Below are 26534 nucleotides of genomic sequence, written 5' to 3' on the forward strand. Positions count from 1 at the left end.
AGAACTTTACGAACGATAGCTCTACACAAGAGCCACTTTAGCATTGCTGGCACAGACAACCCTGCTTTATAACGCATAGAAAGACTGCCCAGCCACAGGGGATGGAAAGGGAAAACCTCACGCCCATGAGACCCAGGGTGGGGTGGGGGATTTGTTTTATGGTAGTGCGGGGAGACCCTGAGCAAGCTTGGGAACCTCATTGTACGAACACGGAGACAGAGGCATGCTCTACCCCAAAGAGGAAGACAAAACGTAATTATTTTAATTGGAATTTGGGGAGCACCTCAGAATTATTGACCGACAAATTAAAATTCTTGCCAGGAGCGCTAACCACCACAAGAGGTCAGTATCCCAGGATTTGCCACTTTAGATCCATCTTTTTATGCTCGGGTGTGCACCTATTTCAGCACATCACGGCAGGAGTCATTGATGGGCCAGCAAGCAAGAGCCCAACGTGGCCAAGAAGAAAGAGCAGGGATTTCGCTCTCTCAACTCTATGGAGCTAGTTTTGAACCCAAAGTTCAGAAACACAGTAATGGTAGCCAGCAGGGCACATCATTTACAAACGCCTTGGGAGCAGGGGTTGCATCTTCTTTAATATATTCCTTTGCCTCAATAGCAGAGCAATACTGTTTGGCTAACTGTGGACATCTCCTGCTCTGCAGAAGTTTCCTGGCTTATGGAATTAAAACACGCTACAGGGTGAACCTCTAAAATCCAGGACTTGCTGGTCCAGCAACATGCATGGTCCAGCAGGACCACAGATATTGCTGGAACAGAGAACCCTGGCTGTCCAGGTTCAGAAGTGCAGTTCGGGCTGGGCTGGTGGTGGGGAGCCCATCCCCATTGGGGATGGTGCAGTGGAGAGCACAGCCCTGGCCAGGCCTGACAGCAAGGAGCACAAACCTCAGCTGGGGCTGGAGGCAGCAGAGTCTGCAGCCAACAGAGCACCCCTGCTGAGTCTGGCGAGGTGGGGCGCGCAGCCTCGCCCGGGGCTGGCGAGGTGGGAAACACAGCCCAGGTCGAGGCTGGCGCAGAGGGCAGGACCGGAAGTCAGGAGCACAGGTGTCAGCCAGCCTGGCAGCTGGGTACGCGCCTTGGGCTGGCACCATAGAGGGTGCAGCCTCAACTGGAGTTGGAGGCAGTGGGGCCAGCCTCTGTCTGGGGCTGTTGAGGTGGGGGAACACAGTTCTGGTCAGGATTCACACGGTGTGGGGCTGGATGCAGTGGCAGGAAGCACAGCCGCAGCTGGGAGCAAAGCCTACAGCCTGATAGGGAGCCTTAACCTCCCGTTGCCCCGCAAACTCCATTGTTTGGGACCACTCAGGTCCTGAGGGTGCCGGACAAGGGAAGTTCCACATGTACTTCCACCCTCTATACCGCAACAGTACAATCTTATTTCAGAGCTTTTCTCCCCTAACACATGAATAACACCAACATAAGAAAGTTAGATATAAGAAGACAACCCTAGAGAATTCCCTCCTACAACTTAGCAAAATGTAATAAGAGAGATGATAAAGTATTAACAAGTTAAGAGTTAAACCACTGTTAAGCAGAAATATGCGTAAGAGCATGACCTTCCGTCGTAGCTCTATAAGGTTATTTTTCATCACATACATGCTTATTGGAAAAATATTATAAACAGGGTGAAAACCAATGAACGGGCAGGTGGGATAGGATGCAACTTTTAATAAATTACATGAAGACTTGTTCGGAACCCATGTTCAAGTAGGTCATAGCTGTTATGCTTTTTGGTGGCTGGACATGTAGGGCAGCCCGGAAGCTGTAAGGCCTGGTAACAGGTTAACATTTCTTAGAGACTGGATGACACCAGCTATGCAGCTCAACTGCAAAAACTTGTCATATGGGTGAAAGAAGGGAGAAGGAGCCCACCTTGACCCAGTGCAGACGGGCAGCCCTGACAACCCAGAGTTGACAAGTGACCCTTTCCGGTTTGTGCTGTTTATTTACAATACACAGACTCCCCCCTGCCCCCCCTCAAGAGAAAAGAGAGCTGGAACCTTCCTGTGACAGAAGCAACCAGGTGGTGAGACACAAAATAAAACTAATGTCCTTTCAAAGGTTCTTAGGGGAGAGTGGCCCTTGTCTCCTATTGACTGACTGTGAGGGCGGCATCATAACTGCCCCTTCAAAAGCCTCCCTCAACCCTTTTAAGGGGGAAACTTTCTTCTGTGCCACAAAAGAGAGGAGTGTCCAACCAGTTACATTTGGTCAGGAGGATGATGGATATGTGATACCTGGAGAGAGCAGTGAAGAGTCAGGAGATCCTTCTGGAAGCCCACCACCAGGAAAATCTCCCACTCTCAGGTTTACGTAGCCCTGAACAGACATGTCATCTCCCCACCTGCAGGTGAGGTACTTACGCTCCATTATCCCTTCTGCGTAATCACTGAGCATCTGGGTTAGCAATTCTGTGCCACAGTTCAGGTCGTGGTTTGTGTATAGCTTTTCAAGGAGAGCAGTGAATCCTGTGACACAAACAAGAAGACAGAAGTCTCAACCGTCGTCTCAAGGGAGCTTTCGGTATTGTACCACCAGATACACAGATGCCTAACTGCCTAGCTCTCAGCTGTTTCTATCAAATACACTTCCCATCGCACATCTGAATGATGCCGGGTTTGTGGTGAGGCTGGTATATATGAAATACATGACTGGAAGTGCTTTCTAGAACTTTGTGGTGATGCTCACACTGCTCCCCAAATCCTAGACTGAGGTTTTTGGATTCAGTCCTGATCATTGGAACTGTCACACCTGCATGGTGGAGCAAAGCTGCTTCCGGATGCAGCAGGGAGCAGGGGCAAGGAGACGTGTAGACAGATGGGTTCAACTGAAAAAACAAAACAAAACAGAGGCCACTTTGTGCCAGAGTTTCACAAGGTCAAATCACCACAGAATGGGGCCGTCGAGGCTGGGAGTTCATTCACACAGCTGGCAGAGGGGATAGTAACCAAGAGATTCTTTTCAAGGACGCTCAGATACCACTGACAGAAGAACCTCGATAAATCAGACTCAAAGGAAAGATTCGGAAGTTCACTGAGGACCAGCCTTAAAGCACCCCTCACACAGGACACCAATGCTGAAAATACTTAGAAGCCAGCTGCTGACCCACTGACAAGCTAGAATGGTTGCCCCGCCCACCAAGGGAATATGAAGAGAAATTTGCCACAGGCAGCCCTGCTCCTCACCTGTAAGCTCCACAAAGAGCAAGACGCCATTGAAGGTCTCCAGGGAAGGCAGCGTCCGCCCCGAGGAGTGATTACTAAACACTAGCAGGTCTGGAAGAAGGGCAACCACCTGTACCTGCCTGGGAGGGAAGCTCACCTCCACTTCCTTCCCCGTCTCCTGAGAGGAGTCCGTCAGCACTTCCACTCTGCCCACCTCTTGTGGGGGCCCACAGGAAAACAATGGCCTCTCTCCTTGGCGTAAAGTCCCAGCCACTGACTTCTCCTTCAGCCTCTGCAGGGATTCATTTGCTACCTTCCCACCCTGAGGGGACCAGCTGAAGCTTCCCCTGTCCCCTTCACCCCACATAGGGAATCTGCTCCGCAAGGTCGTTTTCCTTCCCTCCCTCACACCCACCATATCCCCTGCTCCTCTCTGAGGGGGGCTTTGCGATGCCCCCATTGTCTGAAGGGACTCATCAGATGCTGCTGTGACCTGAAAAGACCCACTTGACACACTCATCTTCCCCCACTGAGAGGGCTCTCCTGCTGGCTTCATGTCCCCCATCCTCCACTGAGGGGTCCCAGTCAACTCCTCCATTTTTCCCCAATGAGAGGACCGAGCTAATGTTCCCATATCTCCAGCTCCTCTCTGAAAGGATCCATCCTGGATGCTCCCCACCAAGGCTTCCCTCCCAAAAGCTGCCATATTGATGCCAGAAGCAGCATCAAGCACTCCGAAGTTCTTCGGCCAATCAGAACTCCCCACTGCAGGGCCAGACCCCCAAGCTCAGCCAATCAGAGCTTCCACAATCCATGACCTGTCAGCTCTTAAATAGCTGTTTAACTGTTACGGATTAATCCAGGTCTTTGTTGTGCTAGAATATGGGGCAAGAGAGAAGGAAGAATAAGGAAAAGTCTTCTGCTTCCTGCTCCCTCATGGTCTGCCCCCATCCTGCAGGAAGCTCCCATCACAGATTCTCCCCCCTCTCCCTTAGCCCTCACACAGGAAAATTAAACAAGATCCTACAGGCATAGTCCAACCATTCTTCATGATTGCAAGCTATGCTATAAGGAGACTGGCTGCCTGAAGGTGCTTGCTCACAGATTACTAGATTAGAGTCCGCTTATGGGTGCCATTTACAGGGTTAGAACTTTTTTGGGGGGGGGGGCACAGGTGGTGCAAAAGAAAAGACAAAATTCTTCTCCACTGAACTGCAATCACTCTACAGAAAAGTTTAAAGAGATAAGAAAGAAAAAGCCAGGAACTCTAAGTTTATAAAGTTTTTATTTGCTGGATAGTGTACACAGTACTTACAATTGCATCTATTAAAGACAAAATACACTTGAAAAAATGCATCATATAAAAAAAATTATAAACTTTTTAACTATTTACAAACTTCGCCTTACGTTACACAAAACTCAATATCTCCCCCCCCTCCACAAAGTAAGAAAGAGACTTTAACATGCAAAAGCCTTTGCAACTATTTAGCATCACTTGGGGGATCATTTCCCACACCCCATTCTACATTTGTATAAAACTGGTTTTGATAGGTTCGCTGAACCAGCGCTTTAGAAGTCAAATAACCAAGCACCGAGTTCTTAAACCCATCATTATTTATTGTATCCTGATCTGTCCTACTGTGTACTGAGCTCCCAATCTGGATATGTCCAAATCTAGCCAATATAAAAGCTCAAGTTCTCACAGCCCATTACTACAGGCTTTTATCTGGCAACATCTCCAGTTTTATAATTTATTTGTAAAAAAGTCTGAAAGCTTTTTGTAACATGGTGCTGAGATCTTCAATCTCACGGAGCAAACAAAGGCCTTCAGAAGGGTCAATGAATACAGGAAAACCAAAACAAACCAAAACGGTATATGACTAACACCCAGCTTTCACACCACTGTATACAAACTTAACTACAAGAACTCTCTATGTAGCACAAATGCATAGGTCTTTATACACCTTCTACAACTATGGATCAAAGAACTTAAGTAGGGGTAGGAGAATTATCTGGATGAAGTTCTGAATGTTCTGTGAAGAGTTTGATAAGTTCTTAATGAAAACAAACCCTGGGGCTAATGATTAAGATACGAGATGTCAGACCAACAACCTCCATTTCCCTAACTTCCCCAACTCCCAGAGAAGATTCACAGGGATAGAAATTGATTGTAAAATGAAAGCGAAAGATTGAGAAGCTACCTTAAAAGCCAGAATGGAACTCCTCCTCCTCCACCCCCTCCCCACCGCCCCCAACGTGCATCAGTAACCCAGACTGAAAAAAAAATGTACAAATGCTCTTAAAAAGTATTTACAATAATGTTCATTTAAACAAAGCAAAATATTTACTGTTCCTTCACTAGGAAAGAACTAGATAATTCCTGAAACAGGTGACATGACAAAAAATGTTAAGCAAGGGTTTCATAGTAGCTGAGTGAAGAAAAAAAAAGCACCATACTCTTAATTGGCCAAAATACTGTAAATTGGAGCAACCAAAAGGCAGCCAGAGATGCCAACAATGGAGGAGGCAAAGTAATGCTTTTTGAATAAAAAATGACAATGCCAAATTCAGAAACAGAATATTTGTGCAGGTGACAAACACAATCTAAGACAGAATATAAAAAATAGTTTATTTCTTTTATTGACACATCTCAAATTCAAACTAGGGTTCCATGTTACCCTTTAACTGTGGATGTCACCAACAAATCAGACAGGTCCTTGCAAGCTTTACTTCATGTTATCAATCATGGTGGGTCGAGAGGCACTGAACTTGGCAGGACAGATGCTCAGGCACTCTCCCCCTCCAGGCTGACTGCTGACAAACTGAAATACATCATTTCCCCTTTTTCTGTTTCTCTTTGATCCTCGTCCACCTCGTCTTAGATTTAGTATCCTTTTATCCAAAGGAAAGGGGTCTTTTGGTTGGGACTGTTCCCCCCCACCCTCACTTCTATTTGCCACTCTATTTTCTTCCTGCAGTTTGCACAACTGAGTTGTTACCTTGAGCTTTCCTCTTTTGTCATGATTTGAAGAGATGGTATAGGACATATTCTCCCGACAACTGTGCTTGCGCTGCTTCCTTAAGACAGACTCCCCTGAAATTTACCTGGCCTTTCCAAATTGCCTTTTTCACTACTTTGCCCATGAAGACTCTCCTCTCTACTGCTTTTGTCATTCAGGTTCACCCATCACACTTCATTCTTGTGACCCAACAGAGTCTTAAGATTTAAACCACAGAGCACACAAAAACTGGAAGCAGCAGAATTACCTACGCTAAAGTGTGGATGGAGGCAAGGGTGGAAATGGGCAGCTAAATGTCACTTGCTAGAAAGCTCTAGAAGCCTCAGATTCCCATTGCCAAATTTCAAACCCATGATGATGGACCAAGTTCAAAATAACAGCGGCTAATCACAAATAATTCAATAGGAAGCAATATAAAGAAGTCACAAAAGAGGGACCCTATTTTTTTTAAAAAAAGCAAATATTTCTCCTTCATTCCATAACAGCCGTGTTTATAAAAGAGGACATTTCATAAAAAGCCTAAAGGGATCACCATCAACATCTGCCCTCGCTACATAACTAGACTTTGAGCTGAACCAGGATGCACCCATTCGAGCTGTGCTCTGCTCCAGCTGTGATAGAGCCATCCTTCATCCCAAATAAGGCCAAAGCACTGTACATAACCCTCTGGACACTCAAAACCAGTCACACTGGGAAATACTCAATCCCCTCCATTCTCAGGCTCCAGATTTTTTCTCTTTTGGAGTAATCAAGCACTGCACTGGCAAAGTAAAAACAGACACTGAACTTCTTCTAGAATCTCAACCCCTTCTATCATTTTTATCCCAGCAGTTGGATTTATCCTTTCAATTGCTAGCAAAAGACATGAGTTGTTTTCCCTACTTTACTCTGAGCAATGTGTTAATGTGTCACTCCCAGCTCACTCCTTGGAACAGATATAGAATATTTCAGTTCTTGTAAAAGCCTTGCAATATTCATACCAACTTGACAAAATGGTTGAACTTTTCCCAGAAAAGAGCTTGAGGTCTACTTATTTTTACAGGATGGAGCTTAGAGACCCTCTTTCTGTTCTGTTATACAGTTCCAGAAAGGCAAATGCAAATATAAGTGAACAGTTCAGCTGTCAGTAAATAATGTCCAAAGCTGTGAGGAGTGGATAAAAACAACAAGACTCCATTGGGAAAACAAAGCACTGTGGTGTAGCCATGTTTGCTTCGGTTGCTACAAACTGGTTTACTCCTCTGCAGAAGGGCTATGGCTCTCTATGGTCTTAGTTAGCCCTGCTTCAGCATGCCAGAGTTATTGCTAATCACTGTCAATTGGCCAACCTTAATTCAAGAAATGTAAAAGGCATGAACTGTCAGACTTTCAAACCCCTGTATTCAATTAAACAGGGTATACCAAGAAGGTCCCTACAATTTCTATTTGCTGAGTCCACTGCAGTTAAAATCCCAAACAAACCACTTAGTGGCAAGGTGGTTTTTGTCGTATACAAAAGGGTAGGCTGAGATATGGTGATTGTCCCATTGGAAGGTTTGCTTGATACACTGGTAAGATAGGACACACTTGCAAAGGGACAGGAAACTTGTTCAGTTACTTTTTCTTTCAGAAAGGTGTTAGGATACTCTGATCATCTGTGTCATTGCTTCTTCATTTGCCTGAGATGGATCCTGTAGATACAAAAAAGACAAACAATATCGTGATGCTGTAGCATTCCCTTACAGAAAAATACCTCTACTACAGCAGACAATCCTTGAGGGCAAATATCCCCATTTGTCTAAAAGAAGAGAAGTTGTATACAAAGACTGAGAAAAACTCAGAATAGCATAAGCCAGCATAGTTATACTGACTTCAGTGAAGCTAACACAGTTTACACCAGCTGAGGCGCTGGTGTATAAAACCCACAGGGTTAAGAAACTAACTCTGCAAGACTCTTCCAGTCAAACAGCACAGTTCCAGTAGTAAATGTAAGATACCTTATCTTTTCTCAATCATGTAACCTTAGAAGACAAAAGTAGCTTTTCCAAAAAATCTTTTATTGCCATAGGTGTAAGAGATGCCAATATCACCAAAAGTGTTCCTGTACCTTTAAATGGCTTTAGAAAGCTGTTAGAACACAAATGAAGCTTAGTTAGAATAGTGGTTTTCAAACTTTTTTCATTTTTGACCCCTAAAAGATTTCAAATAGCCCTCTTTGGAAATGCACAGACCAAACTTGAAAACCACTGTTCTATAACAACAACAACAACAACTTTTTGCAAACCCTTTACACAGTCTGAGATCCACAGGTTGAAATCCACCGAGTTAAAATGTGGAATTCACATTCAGAAGAACTAAGGAAGTTTTAGCTCTTGGGAGTGAAGAGAAAAATTTAAGGTTCTTCTTCCTTAAGAAACAACAGCTAAACTTTGTCTCTCCTGCCCCTTAAGGAGTAAAATCTATATCCCTTTAAGTTTAACATGGTGACAGCATTATTCATTCCATCTCCTGAAAATTTATCTTCTCTCTACTACTTTTTCCCTATATTTGCTAGGGACACAAGAAAAAATTATAGATGACAAGAACGCTTTATCACACACCATACAGAATTATGACTTTTAAACCAAGCATTCCAGACTGCCGTATAAATTAGATTAATTTTGTGCAACCCCGCTCTGTTCTTTGACAACAGCTCGCAACTCAAGCCTAGCATATACTAGACATGATTTGGATCAAAGACTTGGAAGAGTTGTCGTGGGCTGAAACCTTAATGATCTAAAGGGCAATAAGTGTTTTCTATTTTCTATCCTATTATATTCTCTTCTCTAAAAGCCTCTCCTGCATCTTTCACTCTTCATTTAAAACAGTATGAAAGCTGTATTTTAAAAAAAAAATCTTAGCATGCCCACTTTTGAATTTCACACTAAGTGCTCACTGATTTACCTCCATCTTTCACTACAATCATGAAATAGCAGGCAAAGAGGAGCAGCTGACTGCACCGCTCTGTACTGGCAAACAAATACAGCTATTACCATGCCTCTCCATTTATAAAACAAAGTTGAACACACGTTTATATTAAGATTACTATGGCCTCACTACATGAGGGTCTGTTCTACACAGTAAGTGACTTTTCACATAAAGCCTGAAATATGGAGAAGGGAAAGAGGACACAAGGCAAGGGCCTTAGCCCTACAAGGTCACGAAAGCAGCAAAAAAATTAGAGCTCAAGTGTATTTCTTAGGGCTACTGGTATGTGCACATTGCAGGCATACACAGAAGATAGCTGGAAGCGAAGTTTTACTCACCTGCATATGGGGGCCATCCTTTTCCTTTGGTGAGAAAAAACGCCCACCTTCTCCCCGCTTCCTAGCCATGGCATGACGATGTCGAGACTCATGCAAGTATTTCTGCAACAATAAGAAAAAAAGAGTCAAGAGCCATTCAATACTTTCTAGCTCAGAATTACTCCAGCTAGCTGAACACTCAGAACCAATTCCTTTTAATGAAAAGTCGGTGCCCACACCTTATACAATATAACCACAAATTCTTTCAATACTTAAGAGCCAAGGAAGTAAGCAGGATGGCAACATATGGACTCAGAAATGACTGACATCTGTCAGACACAAAATGTGAGGAGAAATACCCATCAGTGAGACAGGCAAACATATATTACAAAAGGAGGGGCAGGAAGAGGTCTGTTATTTTCTCCATGTTACTCTGAATGCCTTTTGTACCCCTTATAATGCAAAGTCATTTCTCCACACTGTGCCTAAAAAGCAGCTTTGAATTATATTCTCACCCTCCTCTCTTTGGGTATTTTCCCCTCAGCTTCCAGCTTGGCTCGTGCCTGCCTCCTCTTCAAGATTCGGTGGTACTGCTTGGCATTTACATAGAGGGGCTCCTCTTCAAGCATCTCAGCCCCAGGCAATGGAATCCTCTGAATAGCTGGTACCGATCCAGCCCCTGGTACCATCTGTGTAAAGAGAACACGCTCGTATGTCTATGGTTCATGACATAAGCTACATACAAAAGGAGATCTGATCAGTCCAAAAATACTAATACAGAAGCAAGTGAAAGGACGCACTGCCTCAAGAGCAACTGTGTCTGTTCCATAGTAATGAAGTATCAAAGTCACCTGCACAACATTCAAACTGTTGGGCATATACACATTGCCAATGTTTCTGACCCTCTGTTGTTTGTATAAAATTAAATGTAAATAGAGAAATAATACTGTACAAAGTTTCTCTAAGCAAACGTCAGTTATACTCATTGTTTTGTATCTGATATTAACACAATGATTTGAAAACCTGTTAAAATTCCTAAATAACCAAATTCAAAAAGCTCCATAATACATAGTGGTCCAAGAAAGTCACTTTTCTGTACAATATAATCTGTTATATACTCCTCTCTTCTACTGGAATTTTATTAATGCATGTTCTATTTGTCTATTTCCATATGATTATTATAAACAAGTGATATCCACAAATGGTCTGCTGCCATCTAATGGAACTGAATAGTAAAACACAAGCTAAGAGAGCTTCTGAACAAATGTAGTAAAGGCAGAAAAAAACCTCCTAATTTAGCAGAAAAAAACAATTATGGGATTCTGAAGAATAGCAAGTTTTTGGCTTGAATTCTTCAAACTTGTGAGTATCTCTAGTACGAGTTTTCCCTTTAAATTAAAATGTTGAACTTTTTTGAGCTGGATAATAAAATTTTGAGGGAAAGGAATAAACTCCACTCAGAGATTAAAACCAGGGCTGGAGGGAGGGGGGGAGAAGAGAGAGAGAGACAGACAGAAAGAGAGGGAGGGAAGGAAGAAGGGAGGAAGGGAGAGGGAGAGAGAGAGTTCAGTTTTGGTTCCTTCCCTCCCCTGCCACAACTCCAGCAGGTGAGGGCAATGAAAATGTTTTATGCCCTACCAGCAAAATGCTACTGGATTCAACGTTAATATTTATTTATCCCAGTTTTTTAAAGAGACTTGTGGGAAGCATGACCTATGTAATAATTTGACACACAGGTTAAACACTGCAATTACTGACTCTTCCATACGTACCATAACCATTCCGCCCGAATTGACCACATTTCCAGCAACTGGTAGTGTGACAGTTACAGTCCCTTGTCCACTGCTAGTTGTATTGGTGTTGGCTCCTGCTTGGACAATTTGTGCTCCTGCCAAACTGGCTGCTGGGATGGTGATCATGCCTGTAACAGGGACTGTAACTTTAAGAAAATAAAACACAAAACAAAAAAAAAGAAAAACACGCACACAGAAAGAATGAAGGGAACACAATTAGTCCCACTTCTATTTTCATTCACTCACTCTTGGATAGTGTAGAGGATGGCAAAAATTTACAAGCAACAACTAACAAAATCCCATCATCTGTTCTTATTCCACAAATGCACTCAACTTTTTAAAGTGTTCATTTGTCATAGGAATCACACACCCCAATGTGAAGCCATTTCTCTGAAAAACTCAAAAATTAAATGTAAATGCTTGCACTCTCCCAACAATTTGTCAGGAACCCAACAGTCTTATTTATAACCATTAAACTCCAAGTGAATAACTGAGTCTTTTTCCATTATCCCTTTTGCACTGTCCATACTAAGAGCTTTTTGGGATTATTTATATGTATATAAATTCCGCTATCTGTTTCACTGTGGTCTGGAAAAAGGATTTCTGCAGCTATTGAAAAAGTTAGCTATAAAAAGGTAAATCTGTATGATCAACCTGAAAAAAATCCCCTGTACTTTTTTCTAGATTTCAAACTCTCTGCATCATAGCTGATACAGTACATGTTGTTAACAGCAATATAATGCACATCAGAAAAAAAATCTTACTGATGTTAAGAGAAGTAAAATCCTACGGGCAAGCCCCCTCCCCATTTATGAAAATTGGTTTATGACTATGAATATGCATAACTCTAAGATGCTTTATGCAAAATAGGCCATGTAACATATTTTAATGTTACCTTTTGCTGAATACGTATATCCTATTTTTGTGCATGTATTATTCTTTTATGTGAAGTTATAAATATGAAGTTTGAATCCATTTTTAATTCTAAATGTGCTAACGAGGACCAATAGTAATACTTTAGGAACTTAATGGCTCCGTACTCAAACCAACAACCCACGAATGGTTTTATTTTTCCTGTAAACCCAAACTATGATTGGTACTAGAAAGACATGTGACCATGCCACCTGGTACTAGAATTCATCTTGAATCAGGTACTTTCCCATGGGGACAGTAAGTGCTTTAAACAAAGACTCCGTGTCCTGGGGAGAGTCTATTTAAGGAATGGAAAGCTATTAGTTCTTTGTCTTCAGCTGGCCTTTGAAACTGCCTTGCCAAAAAACTCCACAGTACTCTGAAAAGGCGTAGATCCAGGACAGTGTAAAGATCAACTCTGACAGGAAGCATTTTATCGGAGATAAGAACAACTGTTTAGGGTAAGAAGTTGCATGTACCGAGCTCCTCAGTGTATTAGAACTGGCTGGCATCTTTTGGCTCAGTAAATTACTTTGATCTGTTTTCACTTGCAATCACTTAAATTCTACTTTTTATACTTTAAAAAAAAATCTGTGTTTATTATCAAGCCCAGTGTAAATAACTGATACCTGGGGGGAGCAACCAAAGTGTAACTCTCTCTTTCACTGATAAGGAGTGAATATCTTTGAGATTTTTCTGTGTAAAACACAAGGTAAGAATGGATTTATTTGAGGGTTTGGTCCCTTGAGGGGGTTGGATTTCCGAGTGCTACCATCAGCCTTATAGCACAGTCTTCCCAGAGCTGAGCTGGTTCAGCTTCAGTGTTGATCTACAGAGGGGTGGTAACAGAAGGAAGAGGAATTTAGAAAACAAGTTTAGTCTCCCAATCTCAGGGGTGTTTTCTCAACTCTGAAGAGCCAGAAGAAATGAAATGCTAAGTTTGTGTCTGGAAACTTGCAACTCTGACTTAAAAGAATGTGCTGCCCTTTATATGCCAAAGCTCATACCTTGCTGAAGAATGGTTCCATCAGCATTAACAGGCTGATAAACAATGGTCTGGCCTTCTGCGGTCTGTGCCACCTGCTGCCCCTGAACTGCTATTTGCTGCTGGGTCTAATGAAACAAAGAACATCACACATTTACAAACGGCTGAGAAGTTAAAGATTTCCATCTTTGTTTATGTCCGTATTTACAAGGGCAGTTCTATATATACAAATACTTTTAATATACTGGGAATGGTTTTTGTTTAAGATCTAGGTCTCATATTTTATGTTAAATGGATACTCAAACAACTTAAAAAAAAAAATCTATTCCTAAACATGCAACCGTTTACAATTTTGGGAAGTGTGTGATGTTGAATTCAACCATATTTTTACTTGTAAACATTTTCATTGAGGGAATCCCAAATCAATAATGTACTAAAAAGAACCATGTGCTGAAACAAGGTGACAAATTAGTCCCAGCAAAGGGATCTGCAAAAAAACAAAAAATGCATAAAAGGTGATGAGTTACAAAGTTGTTTTATTCAGTATTAGTTGTTTCTAAATAGAAACTTTCTAACGTTCCTCCCTTCATACATAATACATTTTGAAACCCATTTGCAGACATTTCTTTCAGGAAAACCCCTTTCATGCTGGTGTAGTTACCTGTGTCTGTCCAGCAGTAACTGCAGTCTGGGGCTGCTGAATAATGATTTGCTGGGTCTGGCCTTGTTGACCCTGTACCTGCACAGCTTGCCCACCTTGAATCTGAATCTGACCTGGCTGGACCAACTGAATCTGTGGAAGAAAGAGTCAGAAAGGAACATTAACTGTTATTTCTCCCTTTGGTCTCAGCATTATCAAATCATCTTCCAACCATGATTTACTGCAGCCAAAATAAAAAACTACTAGAGGTTGGACCTGAGCAGTCTCAGATGAAGGAATTTTCCAGACCAAGGAAGGTCCCCTATTACTGGCCCCCTCAGCCTGCTGCCCCTCCTCACCGCCAGCTCCTTTGGTCCCGCTGCCGGCTGGACAACATGGCTGCTTCAGCCCCACTGTCAGCATGGCAACACACAGCCCTGTCCCTGCTGCCACGGCACCAGTCCCACTGCCAACAGGCATGCGGCCCCGATCGAGTTGCCAACCTGCTGTGGCCCCAGACTGACTTCCCCTGTAGACTGCCACAACCTGGCCTTACCGCCAGTCAGGCTGCCGCGGATCTGTCTCCACTGCCGGGCCGGCATCCAGCCCCGCTCAGGCTGCCGCAGCACAACCTCACTGCGGGGCCGGCAAGCATGGGCTGCCCAGCTACCATGGCCCCACTACCGCCGCTGGTCTGCTGAGGCCTTGGCCCTGCTACCATCAGCCTCGCCTTTCGCAGGGCGCTCAGCTGCTAACCCTCCTGCCCCGGGTCTCTCTCGTTCAAGACCATGGATATTGTAGGACGAGAGAGTCCCGGTTTAAGGAGGTGTAACCTGTAATTTTCCTTTAATAATGTACACAATTTGTTTTAATGTAACCCTGCCCTGTGACTTAGCAATCACTGATGCAACAGAGGAAAAGACTATGCAGAAAGGAGCAAATATATTTGCTCATGAACATGCCCCAGCAGCAGTGTTCCCTGGAAGCTGAGCACTAGGGCATCCACCCAAGAGATTCAAATGCTGCCCCGTGGATTAGCAGAGCATCCACAACTGGCATTACATGTTTCTACTGGTGGTGAATATCCGTGCAAGCATGGATACACATTACAACATTTATTCCACACATGGATGGAAAGATTAAGAGGGAACATTGCCCAGCAATCCTACACTATTTACAAAACACAGCATAATCAGAGAGAGAGAGAGATACCACTGTCTTGAGCATGAGACTTGGGATACTACTTACCTAGAACACAGAAGGAATGGGACTTTAAGGGTTAACTAAGATAGCTGTAGAATAACAAAAGTGCTAATTTTCAAGCACACAGAAGTAGCCTGGTATATACAAAAGTGTACAACTCTAAACTTGCAGAGAAGAAAGACCTCCTACCTCCCTTGGTGCACCCCTCAAGATAAATTGGAATACTATCAACCCTCTTTGCTGAAAACTCCAATTTCACACTTTCTTCAAATATATAAGCTATATAGAGCATATTATATTGAGAAATCATAATAATGCTTTCTGGATACATAGTGCCTTTCAGCTAAGTTTAATGAAATATTTCACAGGTCACTAAATAAGCCCATCAGCACAGTGCACAGTGGCACAGCAGACAAAAATTTTGCTACTCTAGATTCACACTCCCCATGCTCTAATCACCAGACCCCAACAAGGATAACTACTCATCTTTTGTATGAGCTGCTTAATATTTCCACCCTTTGTTTTTGAGGAACACTCATAAAGGCCTTACCTAAAACCAAATGCTGTCTTTTAAATAGATAGATCTAAAGTGTATATTACTGGAACATAATCCTATCCTGCCCAGCACTATTACTCTATGAAGTCACAGGTTTTAAACTCTCCAGCATTCATACATTGGAATAACTGAACTTCATGTTATTCCTGAAGCATTTTCAAGGAATTCCATATTTTTATGGGATGACCACATGAGTAAGCATGGAACAGTTGTGTGTTACAGCTGCCAAGAACCAGAAAAAGCTCTGGCTGCAGTTCAAGGGACTGTGCTGAGTATATTTGCAGCATCCCTTGGAAATATACTTGAAATACAGCAGAAGTTTCACTTTTAATATATGGTGTGACAGAGAGGATCACTGGAGCCAGCTGGCAAAAAGAGTTCACTATCTTATAATGGCAACTCCTTACAGGCCTGATAAATTTACTGTACCTAGCACCTCCTTTCATAGTATTTATTCATGAAGAACGACATGTAAGGTCTCTAATAAAAGTCTGTCATACTGATCCTCAATCATTGTATAGAATACATATAAATGATAGTTAAGGAGTCCTGATTACGTATTAAAATATGTTTTGAAGTCTGATCAAAGAGAAAAAACAGGTTTCTTCGAGACAGGAAGTAAAAGTCAAATATGAAGCCAATATAATGGAAACCCTTTTACATATGACCTCAGCAAGGTAATGGAAAGTCAACAGAGAGACAAGACTCTGGAAACAGAACCACGGGGGGCTGTCCAGTCTCTGGGGGCAGACAATGAACTCTGGAGCACACAAGGGAAGACAAGATGACCCCCTCTCCTTTTATATGCATCTAAGGAAGTAAATGGCATTTACATTCAAGGAAGTGGGATCTCAACCAGGCGTGGTTGAAATGCTGCAGAAGACATTTGGGATTAAATGAAATTTACTTCTCGAGGGAGTGGATGATAAATTGGTTTTATACTTAACCCGTATCCATAATCTTTACTCGCTATCTTCTAAAATGTAGTCTTTGAGAATAAATTCATGGACTGTTGTCACTATAAATACAACTCCATGCTGTGGGATTATACAAAGAGCTGACCCTGGGTCAAATCATTCAAGGTGTAAACTGTTTCTTTAGGGGACAGCATACTTGGAATTACTATCAGTATTCAGTGGATAAGGGGCTGCACACTACATCAGAAACATTTCAAAGTGACTCAAAGATTGGTCTGCTAGGCAAAGCAATGGCTGACACAGAAGCTAAGAGACTGGATGCATCAGGGAGCTGGCACAAGTTAAGCTCAAACAATTCTTCTTCTGGCTGAGGGGATGGAGTCCCGTGCACCTCAAGAATTGTCACAGTGTTCACTGGTGCAGATCCTCAGCTAATGTAAGTTGTCATGGCTCCCTCGACTTCAAAGAAATGAGGACAATTTACACTAGGTTATGATCTGCACTATGACAGCCATACGTTCATTCCTTAAAAAATTAGAGTAAACAAACCTGCTGCAATCCTTGTGATCCAGAAACTGGGACTTGCATGATGGTCTGGCCCTGACCCCCAGGCACAGCTTGCACCATAATCGGCTGGCCAGTTGATGTGATCAGCTGACCTCCGCTTACTTGTACCATTAATGGCTGACCCTGGACCTAGAGAATAGAAGAAACAACAAACAAAACAATGAAACAAAGTCAAATGATAAAAAAAAATCTCAAGTGCAACTGGAAAATATCAAAGGCTAAATTTTTATCTATTTCAGTGAAAGGGCCTTGAAAACTAAGCAGTGGTCTTGTTTTTATTCATAACTTCCACTAAACAGAATTTTTAAAAAGTGTCTTCATCTTATGTTGCTGAATTTGGTAAGATGTCCTTTTCTGCTATTGTTTAATCAAAAGCACAAAGTCCAGATACAATAAATCATACACAATATTTATATAGTATATATGGCTAAATTATCCATACACTATCAGACAAGGATTACTTCTATATACAACCTGAAAACTAGAACCTTTCATAAAAGACCTTACAATCCACAGTAAGTTTTTGCATTTTATTAATAAGCCTAATGTCGATGAGTAAGGCTCCAATATAAAGCTACTCTGGCAGTTGGGGTTCAAAAATTACGCTTTCATAGCATCTTAATTTCCAGATGGATATGGCATGCAATGTTCTTGGAGCATCTTCTTGCGATCATAGAGAAGTTGTGCTTGTAACAGCACCAAGTATGGCTGAGAAAGAAAGCGGGGATGAAAACACGGACCAACAAATCTTGGAATGGTGAAGGTTTCTAGATCATATAGGAGAGCCCTTACTACTGTTCTTGGGGAAAAGGACTGAGGGGAAAAAGGAAGGCAAGGGGAAACTCCATTCAGCTATGCTTATCTAGCAAGGAAAAAGCCATCTCCCCAAAAATAACATACCAGAAGTGCTCGATAAAAGCCACACCTTTCTATCTTAAACTTTGTGCAGGAAGCAATGGACAACAGGATTATTTGTTCACTGCATTCAACACATTTCTTAGAAGAGAACAACGAGCATAACAGAGCAATCATGAGGGATGTTAGCATGTAGTTGATTACATGGTTAACTGATAAACTTGGCCTTATCAGTTAATCATACTGACTGACACAATCCCCTCTTGCTGCCTCTGTATTAGAGGCAGCAGGGAGGAGGGGAGGCAGGAGCCAGTGCTCCGAGGTGCAGGGGAGATGGCTTTTAAGCTGTCGCCCTGCAGCTTTTAAGCTGTCTCCCTGCAGCTTTTAAGCTATCTCCCTGTGCATTCCAGCTCCAAGGAGCCACCTTCCCCCACCCCCAGCTGCCTTCTGCAGTAACATGTTTGCACAAATAAACAAGAGTTAATATCCTTAGCAATCACTGAACTGCAGTTTCAGTTAAAATGGAAACTTCAAGGACTTTAAACAGCCAATGACCATCATCTCTGACTTCTACCTCCAACTCTCTCCTTTTATGACACACTCATCCCCAATGTTTCAACTTATTGCAGTGCAAGAGACGAATTTATGAATGAGTTATGATCAGTAAAAAAAAAAAAAAAAAACCTTTCAGAGTTTATTAAGCTATCTAAAATAATATGGTCCCTTAAAGGAAAGGACCACTTGCTGTATAATTAAATGCATTAGTGCAGGAGTGGGGAACCTTTTTTAGATCAGGGGCCATTGGCCCACAGAAAAATCAGCCGTGGCTGCACACAAATAAGACGTAAACAAAAACAAACAAAAAAACCCTCACTGACGTGGCCCCCGACTGAGGAGAGACACTCCCCACATTTCCCTCACACACCCTAGCTGGGGGAATGGGGGGGAGGCTAGCAGACTGTATGTGCTCCAGCCCCACAGAAAGACAGCAAGGGAGGGGGGAGCCCTGAGCCTCAGAGGTCAGATCTAGGCAAGCCAGGGGCTGCATTCAGGCCCTTATGTTTCCCACCCCTGCATTAGTAGCTTATACACACACATGCCAGCAACCCGAGGTATATATCAGCAGTCAAGCTCCTAGATAGGATAACTTGGATCATTAAGTCATCTAATAGTCCTACTGCTCAGTATCTTCCACCCACTTTTCCATATAAAAGCCACTTGCAATAATGAGATGTGAACAATATGCATTACAATACAGTGAAAGAGATGCAAACATGCATATATCAGCCACAAAGCAACAAGATACGCTTAAAATGAACTAAAATGATAATAGAATTCCAGAATTTTTATTGATGTATTTTTAAACACAAGCAAGAAACGAAAAGTAAACTTTTCAGCAATGGGGCTGTAATACTGTACAAATTGAGCTCCAAGCAAGCCAATTCAACCAGTTCCCCCTCCTTCACATTTTAGTTTGCAGCAGGAAACCACTGCAAATACTTCTTTACTAGCAGGATGGTCCAGAACTTTTTTCTCCAAAGAACAGAGAAAGACCCCACCCCACAAAGACCTCAGAAATATGTAGAAATGGCTGTATCAATTCTGTAATACACTACAAGCTCCCTGACCTGGAAACATCTTTGCTAGGGTCTGAATCAGAGGGAGGAGGAAGCGGCTCTGCGCAATGCCACTCAACCTCCATCCCAGCTGGGGGAACAGCAGCACAGCGATTTGCTCCTCCAGAGGCTTTTCCCCTACAGCTTCTGTAGCAGTGGTGGGGAGGTGCCTGGGAGTTGTGTGGGGGGGGGGCACAGAGTCACATATGCCTCCAGGAACAGGGCACCAGGTAAGTGCCCCTCTCCCCCTTCATGCCCAGACTCCGCACCACCCTCTATGGCCTAGAAAATTCAATAATCCGGCATATCCTGTTTTCTAGGGCTGCTGGATTAAAAAGAGCTTCAAGTGTATCGATCATCTAAGGATTTTTCATCCCTTTAAAAAGCTGCCACACAAACTAATGAGATGAAGCTTGTAGGATATGGAACATTTCACATGAACAGAAATCAGGGTTTGAAATAACCTGTATCCCTTTCCCAACTGGTAGTGAGTTTTGATAGTAAGAAAGATGCAATTTATGGATCTGCTTGTGGTGTCACAGTAGAAAAATCAATTGATAATTTTCTCAATCACACAGTAGGCAAGAAAATCTTCAGTTTGTGTTTCTAGTCAGGAAAAGAAGTCTCTCTTCAACCCTGACCTTGCCTTCTTTTCAAAGAAAAAATGCACCTACTCAGCACTGGATATCAGAGGTCTGACCTCTCTGAGCTAGGTACTGGGGTTTCTCTCTTGCCTTCAAGTTATTTTTTCCTGTTTCATTTCTGTTCACCAGCAGAGAGTTTTCACAAGTGGATCAGGGTAGGCTTTGTGCATCTTAGATTCAACCACTTCATTCATTTTATTGAATGTAAATGCAATTTAACATGTGTCCCAGCTGCTACAGGCCAACACAACTGCCACTAATTCTGTCCCTATTTCAAACCCTGGGAGAAACACAGCATTAGAGATGAGGCGATGAGGGAGTTCATGCAGTGCTCACATAGACACAATTAGAGAGATCACCACTACCTGGAGGGTCTGGACTTGCTGGCCTGAGGCGGTTGCCACCTGGGCCTCTGTCTGCAACTGGACAGCAGTGACACCACCCTGCTGCTGGGAACAGGAAGAATGTAAAGTTCACGTAACACTTGTTCTTGGAACACAGGAGTGCTGAACGTGCTCACATTATTTTAGAAAAGGGAAATCAGCAAACCCAAGGTATGCTCACTGGCAAGTGTCAGCAACAATAAAACACAAACAGACAACACCATCAAGATATTTTTCAGAATTTGAAATCTCTACTTTATTGTTTGTTTTAAGTTATCCCATGTTTATTTAACTGTTTTCTCTTTAATTGTACATATTAGCTATTACAGAGGTGCGGTAGATCTGTCAGACCTCAACTCCCAAATAACTTGGCTCCAAATCCCTTTATCCAACGGAAGAAGTACAGTATGGGCAGCAACTAAGAGTTTTACACACCCAGCCAACGTGCTTGAGGGGCAATATGAACAGAATAGTTTAGTCTCTCTAAACTCTTTGGAGATTCCGCAAAATAATCCGTGTCAATTGCAGTAGTGGTTTATAAGACATGGACATCCAGACACAGAGAATTAGATTAGGACTGGACCATTCATGTTTTGTTAAAAACAGCATTAAAGAATCCTTTTGAAAACCACCACCACATACACAATGCTACATTAACTTTGAAAACCAATACACGAAATTAAAACTTAATCAAGGTTTGACCCCCTACCACCGTTGGCGGAATCCCTTTAAAGAGTTACAGGGCAAAAGATGACAAATATTTGTAATTACAAAATATCAAGTGTCAGACTTCAACCATCTATCAATACCAGCTCATGTGGATCTGAATTTGCCACATTTTCTTTATAACTTAGCAACAGTCTTTGTAAGGGCCACATCCTGTTCCCACTGAAGAAAAAGTCAATTTTCACATTGAAAGTGGGGTCTCGCCTGAAGTGTCTGGTATTCGCACTGCTTGATATCAGCATTAAAGTGCTATTTTAAATTGAAAGTGTAATTCATATTGTCTCACTCATGTGCAAAGCAGAAACAAACACACTGTCCCAAACAAAAGCAAATACAGCTTCATGAATGAAAATTAAATCACAACAACGCAACTAATCCACACAACCAAGTTAAAAAATTATCACAATATGAAGCTAGGTAAAAAATAATAATTTAAAAGCATATCTAACACTTTCATAAAAGCAACTCTACATGCCTGGACATTATGGTACACGAGCCAGAAGTTAAAAGTTTTTGGAGAAATGATCCAGACAGAAACAGTCCAACTGATCACTGAAGCAAAAGATTTTTGTTGCAATTACTTTGATATTGCATTTACTCTGATCTTTCAATGGAGCAGACCCTGTGATTCACATGAACCTGATTGTTAAAGGAAAGCTGGCAAAATTCTCCAGATTTTCTTGAACTAATCCTGTTTCAACCCTTGGAGATAAACAACTGTTTGCGGACAAACAGTTCTCAAATGTATGTTTTGTATCACTTAAGATTGTACCTAACTTTTCAGAAAAGGTTTATTATTTTTGTTCATTTCAGAATTTAAGGGTAAAGTCCCTCTTTCTAGTACAACTTTCCACTATATCAGTTGTATCTGTTATGGAAGAAATACAAATTAGAAATGTTAATAGACAAACACACCCTAAAGACAGAACAAAACTGCTGATCAAGGGATAAGACAATCTCCCGCAGCATCTTAATGGCTTGGTGCAAATGTAGAGAGCCTGACATGCCTTGTAACCAAATATCAGGACCTCCTGCTCAACCTCTACAACAATTTTTCCATACCTGTTGTTGAATCTGTCCTGCTTGCACAACAATCTGTTCAGTGGAACTGTTGCTGTTTGTTGTATACTGCTCCATAGCCCTTCAGTTCCAATACCCAATGCACTTCAGTCTGGATATCTAGCAAGGCAATAAAAATACATCATTACTGCCACAATGGCTCAGGATCAGTTTACAGGAACTCGAAAACAAGCCATCTATTCAGATGACATGCCTTAACAGCAAGTCCACAATTGTTTCAAGTAAAGGATTCACCATACTGATAAGAAAATACCATTTTCATTTGCAGTAAGAGGACAAATATTTTAATGTGCAAATTCAGTATTTTTCTAAAACTCAGACCAGGATACAGGAGACCAGAGTTCTATTCTGAGTTCTGCTGCTCATCCACTTCTGCTCAATCCACTGGGCTGTTGGCCAGGAAACACCTATGTAAGGGCCTCCTGACCACAGCCTGCATTCTAGCACCCCACCCCATCATCCACTCCAACTCCCTGCCCCAGGTCACCACCCAAACCCTCTGTACCAGCACCCCATCAAAACTCTCTCCCAGATCCTGCACCCTCTTCTACTCACCTCCCCCAGGCCAGAATCTCTCCTGTACCTATACCTCCTCTTGGACCCTACACCCCAATCCACTGCGATAGGTCACAAGCTCCCTGCCAGAACCCACACTCTCTCCTGCACCCCAGTCCCATACTCCAATCTCCCGCCATAGAAAAGTGGATGAGGTAATATCTTTTACTGACCAAGTTCTGTTGGTGAGAGAGACATGCTTTTGGAGCTACACAGAGCTCTTCTTTGGTCTGGGAATTTTAGTTAGACCATAGACCTGAAGAAGAGCTCTATTTAAGATCAAAAGCTCGACTCTTTCACAAACAGAAGTTGGTGGAATAAAAGACGTTACCTCACTGACCTTGTGTAATATCCTGGGACCATCTTTTGTAATTCCTGGCCTTTAAATGTATCTTTGCAAGCCACATTAGTTGTTTTTATCATAAAGACCACTGCAAAAAGGCTTTTCACTGATTTACTCATCTTTCTAAATAGATGGATTACTTCATCTATTTTAGATTATACTTCAGCTTTATTTTGTATTAAAAGATTTAGTTAGCTCAGTCAAATGAATATAATCAACATACATCAGGTTAATAAAGAAAGGATGTGCAGCATGCAGCAGATAGACTACATGCCCTAAATGCAGTAACAATTTGCTCATTCTCTCTGCCAAAAGCTTTGTTTGGAATTAAAAAATAAAACTACTAGCCCCTCTGACCAGAGCAAAAATCTGAGTCATAGCACAGAAAGATGCATTTTACTGCAACTGTAACTTATCTGCCTTGGCCCTTTTAGAGACACAAGATGGAGGAGGAAATATCTTATATGGGGCCAACTTCTGGTGGTGAAATAGACAAGTGTTCCAGATACACACAGTTCTTGGGGTCAGTAGTGTTTTTCATGGCTCAGTAGAATCAGGGTGAATTTGGGCACTGATTTTAAAACCAGGCACAAATACGGTTCCATTTTTTAAAATCCTGCGGATATATAGCTGAACCCTTTGATGACCTGAATGAAACCAGCTTAGACCGTGTGCTTTTCTGATCTCATGAACTAAACAAGGTCAGGCTAGATCAGTATCCAGCATAGGAACTTAAGGAAAACCAAGGATATTGTAGGAAGTGATGGCAATATGGGTCAATGGCACTCTGACTTCAAAGATGGTTTAAAAGATGTATCTTCTGCTTAAAATGTAATGCCGAAATCCTGATTACATGGCCAGGCAAAAAATCCTATCCCATTTTGAAAGGGTATAACCATTAACATTAATACTAAAATGAATATCTAGTTGTTACACTCTGCCTCCCAAAAGTTTTCCATCTAGTTTCAGTTGCAGTTTTCTTCACTTCTGTCCTACGTGCTTGTACAGTATCACATGAAACAGCTTCCACATTGCATCTTTCAAGATGGCAATTCACCAGCTGAATGTTAGGTGCCATCATATTTAAAGATGTTAAATATCGACTAATTGACTAGTCAATAGTGCGCATCCGCCTTTGAAGTGTAGCAACAGCCCTAGGACTCCCCGCTGACCCCAAGCTTCAAGAGGCACTGCCACTTTGAAGTACCCCTCCCTCTTCTCTCCCCTCCTCCCCCCACCCTTGCTCCCTCTATTTAATAGAGGCAGCAAGAGGGGGAAGTGACTAGTTGACTATCCTGTCGACTATCTGATAAGCATTTGCTTATCGGATAGTCGACTAATCCTTCACCTCCCTAGTAATATTATATACGGCATGTAAGCCAACCACATATTAGTAAGAAGTTCCCTCGTTTCCCCTACTTTACCATTTTTAATACAGACCTATTAGTCATTAATACTATTTCTAGGAGCCAAATGCCAGGCCCCTTTCTCTATATCTGAAGTTCTGGGACAGTCTAGCTTTTCCGTGGGGGGGAGGGAGACAAAGGAGGACGTTTTACACATACAGTATGCTGACACCAATGATGGGGACCAAAGATCTATAGAGGAGGGGAAGCAGTATGGGCAAAAAGACAATTTTGTTTTGTTATTTAAATAGTTTATTTGTCCAAATACAATAATTTAAAATGTTGTTGTTTCATAAGAAAGCATGGAGAGAATTCTCTCACACCAGAATTAGATTTTTAAAAAGAATGATTCTATATTATGCTGCATGTCTCTCCTTCAAACTGCTAGTCTGCTGGGTCAAAAATCCTGTATAATTTGAGAGTAAGGTATTTTCTACCCTAGAAATAAACAGTTTTGTTATTTCCAGCAAACCCTCCTGGTGTAGATGCAGCTTATTATGGCAAAAAGCATGCTTTTGCTGGTATCACTTCTATAACAACTTCCCAAAAGAAATAAGCTACACTTCAAAAGAACTTTCTGCCAGTATTAACTGCTTCTACACTAGAACTTTTGTCCATATAAAAATGTTGCTTTAAAAAACTCCAATCCACACCTAAGCGACATTACCGCACCAAAAAATTTTTCTAGCATCAACACGGGTTGATTATGTGAGTGCAAGAGACTGGATTCGATGACCTTTCGAGGTCCCTTCCACTTCTACGGGTTAAGGATACAAAATGAAAGCAGCTATACCTCATCCTGTGCTGCAGCAAGAACACATATGATTAAATCGCATCCTCTCTCCCAAAAGTGCATCAGTTAATGTTTAGAAAAAAAAAAAGAATTCAGCCAAAATTCAGCTCAAGAGAGTCATCCACATCCTGTGTTATTACGCAGCATTGGTAAGGAGGAGGGCAGTTTTCATTATTAACTTCACGTGGAGCGTGCAAGTCTGCGTAGGTATCCAGAGATTTCCAGTCCGGCTGGATATCAGGGGCCATGTATCTAGAACAGGCTTTTGACGGTGGGGAGCTAGGGACCGCAGGGTTTTAACCCCTAGCGCGCCCACGAGGGGAAGGAAACGTCCCGCAGCCGCTGTGCGGGGAGGAGGGAGGCAGGCTGCTGACCGCTCACCCCAGGTTCCGCCGCACAGCTGTTGTCCTGGCGGGGGGGGGGGGGGGGCTCTGTCCCGTAAGCCCTGGGGGAGGGGAAGCGCGCACAGGGCCGGGCCCCAGGCTGGCTCTCGCTGGGGGGGGCTCGTCGCCCGGCCGGGCCCTCGCAGCCCGGGGCCCATTGGGCAGGGAAGCCAGCGCTCCCCCCCCCCCCCGCGAGGCTCGCCCAGGGAGGGGCCCGCGTGGAGCCGTCTCGCCGCGCAGGGAACGAGCCCGGTGTCGCCCCCCCCTCCCCAGCCCGCGCGCGCGGCGCCCCCGCCGGCGGCCCGTCCCGCGCCCCTCCGCACGCGGCGCGCCCGCAGCCGAGCCCCGTCCCCCGGCTCCCACAGCGCCCGGCCAGCCGGCCCTGCGAGCGGCCTCCTGACTGGTCACTCGGCCCCGCCAATCCCGGCGCTAGGGCCGGCGCTCGGGGGCTCCATATTGGCTGCTCGCACTCACCGTGCCTCGCTCCCCCGGTTCGGGTCCCGCTCTGATTGGCTCCGCCACCGGCCCCCGAAACCCAATCAGCGCCTCCACTCAGCCGCCGCGCAAAATGGCGCCCAACCCTGAACAAAGAGGGGACGGGACGCAGGGCGCAGGCGCCGAATGGTTCCGCCCGCCGCTTGGCTCTGCAGGACACGCCCACCCGGCCCGACCTGGCTGAAGGTGCACGCATGCGCCAGGAAAACACGCT

The 26534-nt window shown here is 43.2% G+C and overlaps 1 protein-coding gene across 13 annotated transcripts; it reads right to left on the bottom strand.

Moving 5' to 3' along the window:
* Positions 1-4451: 4451 nt before the first annotated feature.
* NFYA (nuclear transcription factor Y subunit alpha) lies at positions 4452-26458 on the bottom strand. Of its 13 annotated transcripts, none has more exons than XM_075910126.2 (10): positions 26300-26458; positions 22328-22444; positions 20522-20602; positions 17024-17170; positions 13820-13951; positions 13181-13286; positions 11241-11407; positions 9984-10157; positions 9490-9591; positions 4452-7875 (listed from the first exon to the last, which is right to left on the bottom strand). In XM_075910126.2, exons 2-10 carry the CDS (start codon positions 22400-22402, stop codon positions 7822-7824), a joined length of 1038 nt encoding a protein of 345 aa, XP_075766241.1. In that variant the 5' UTR covers positions 22403-22444; positions 26300-26458; the 3' UTR covers positions 4452-7821. The 13 variants fall into 13 exon arrangements, with proteins under 13 accessions (XP_075766241.1, XP_075766236.1, XP_075766237.1 ...); XM_075910121.2 differs by having other exon boundaries at positions 20519-20602; XM_075910122.2 differs by having other exon boundaries at positions 20522-20605.
* Between the last annotated feature and the right edge of the window lie 76 nt (positions 26459-26534).

This window comes from Pelodiscus sinensis, chromosome 27 (assembly GCF_052426305.1).
Source record: "Pelodiscus sinensis isolate ZL-2025 chromosome 27, ASM5242630v1, whole genome shotgun sequence".
NCBI lineage: Eukaryota > Metazoa > Chordata > Testudines > Trionychidae > Pelodiscus > Pelodiscus sinensis.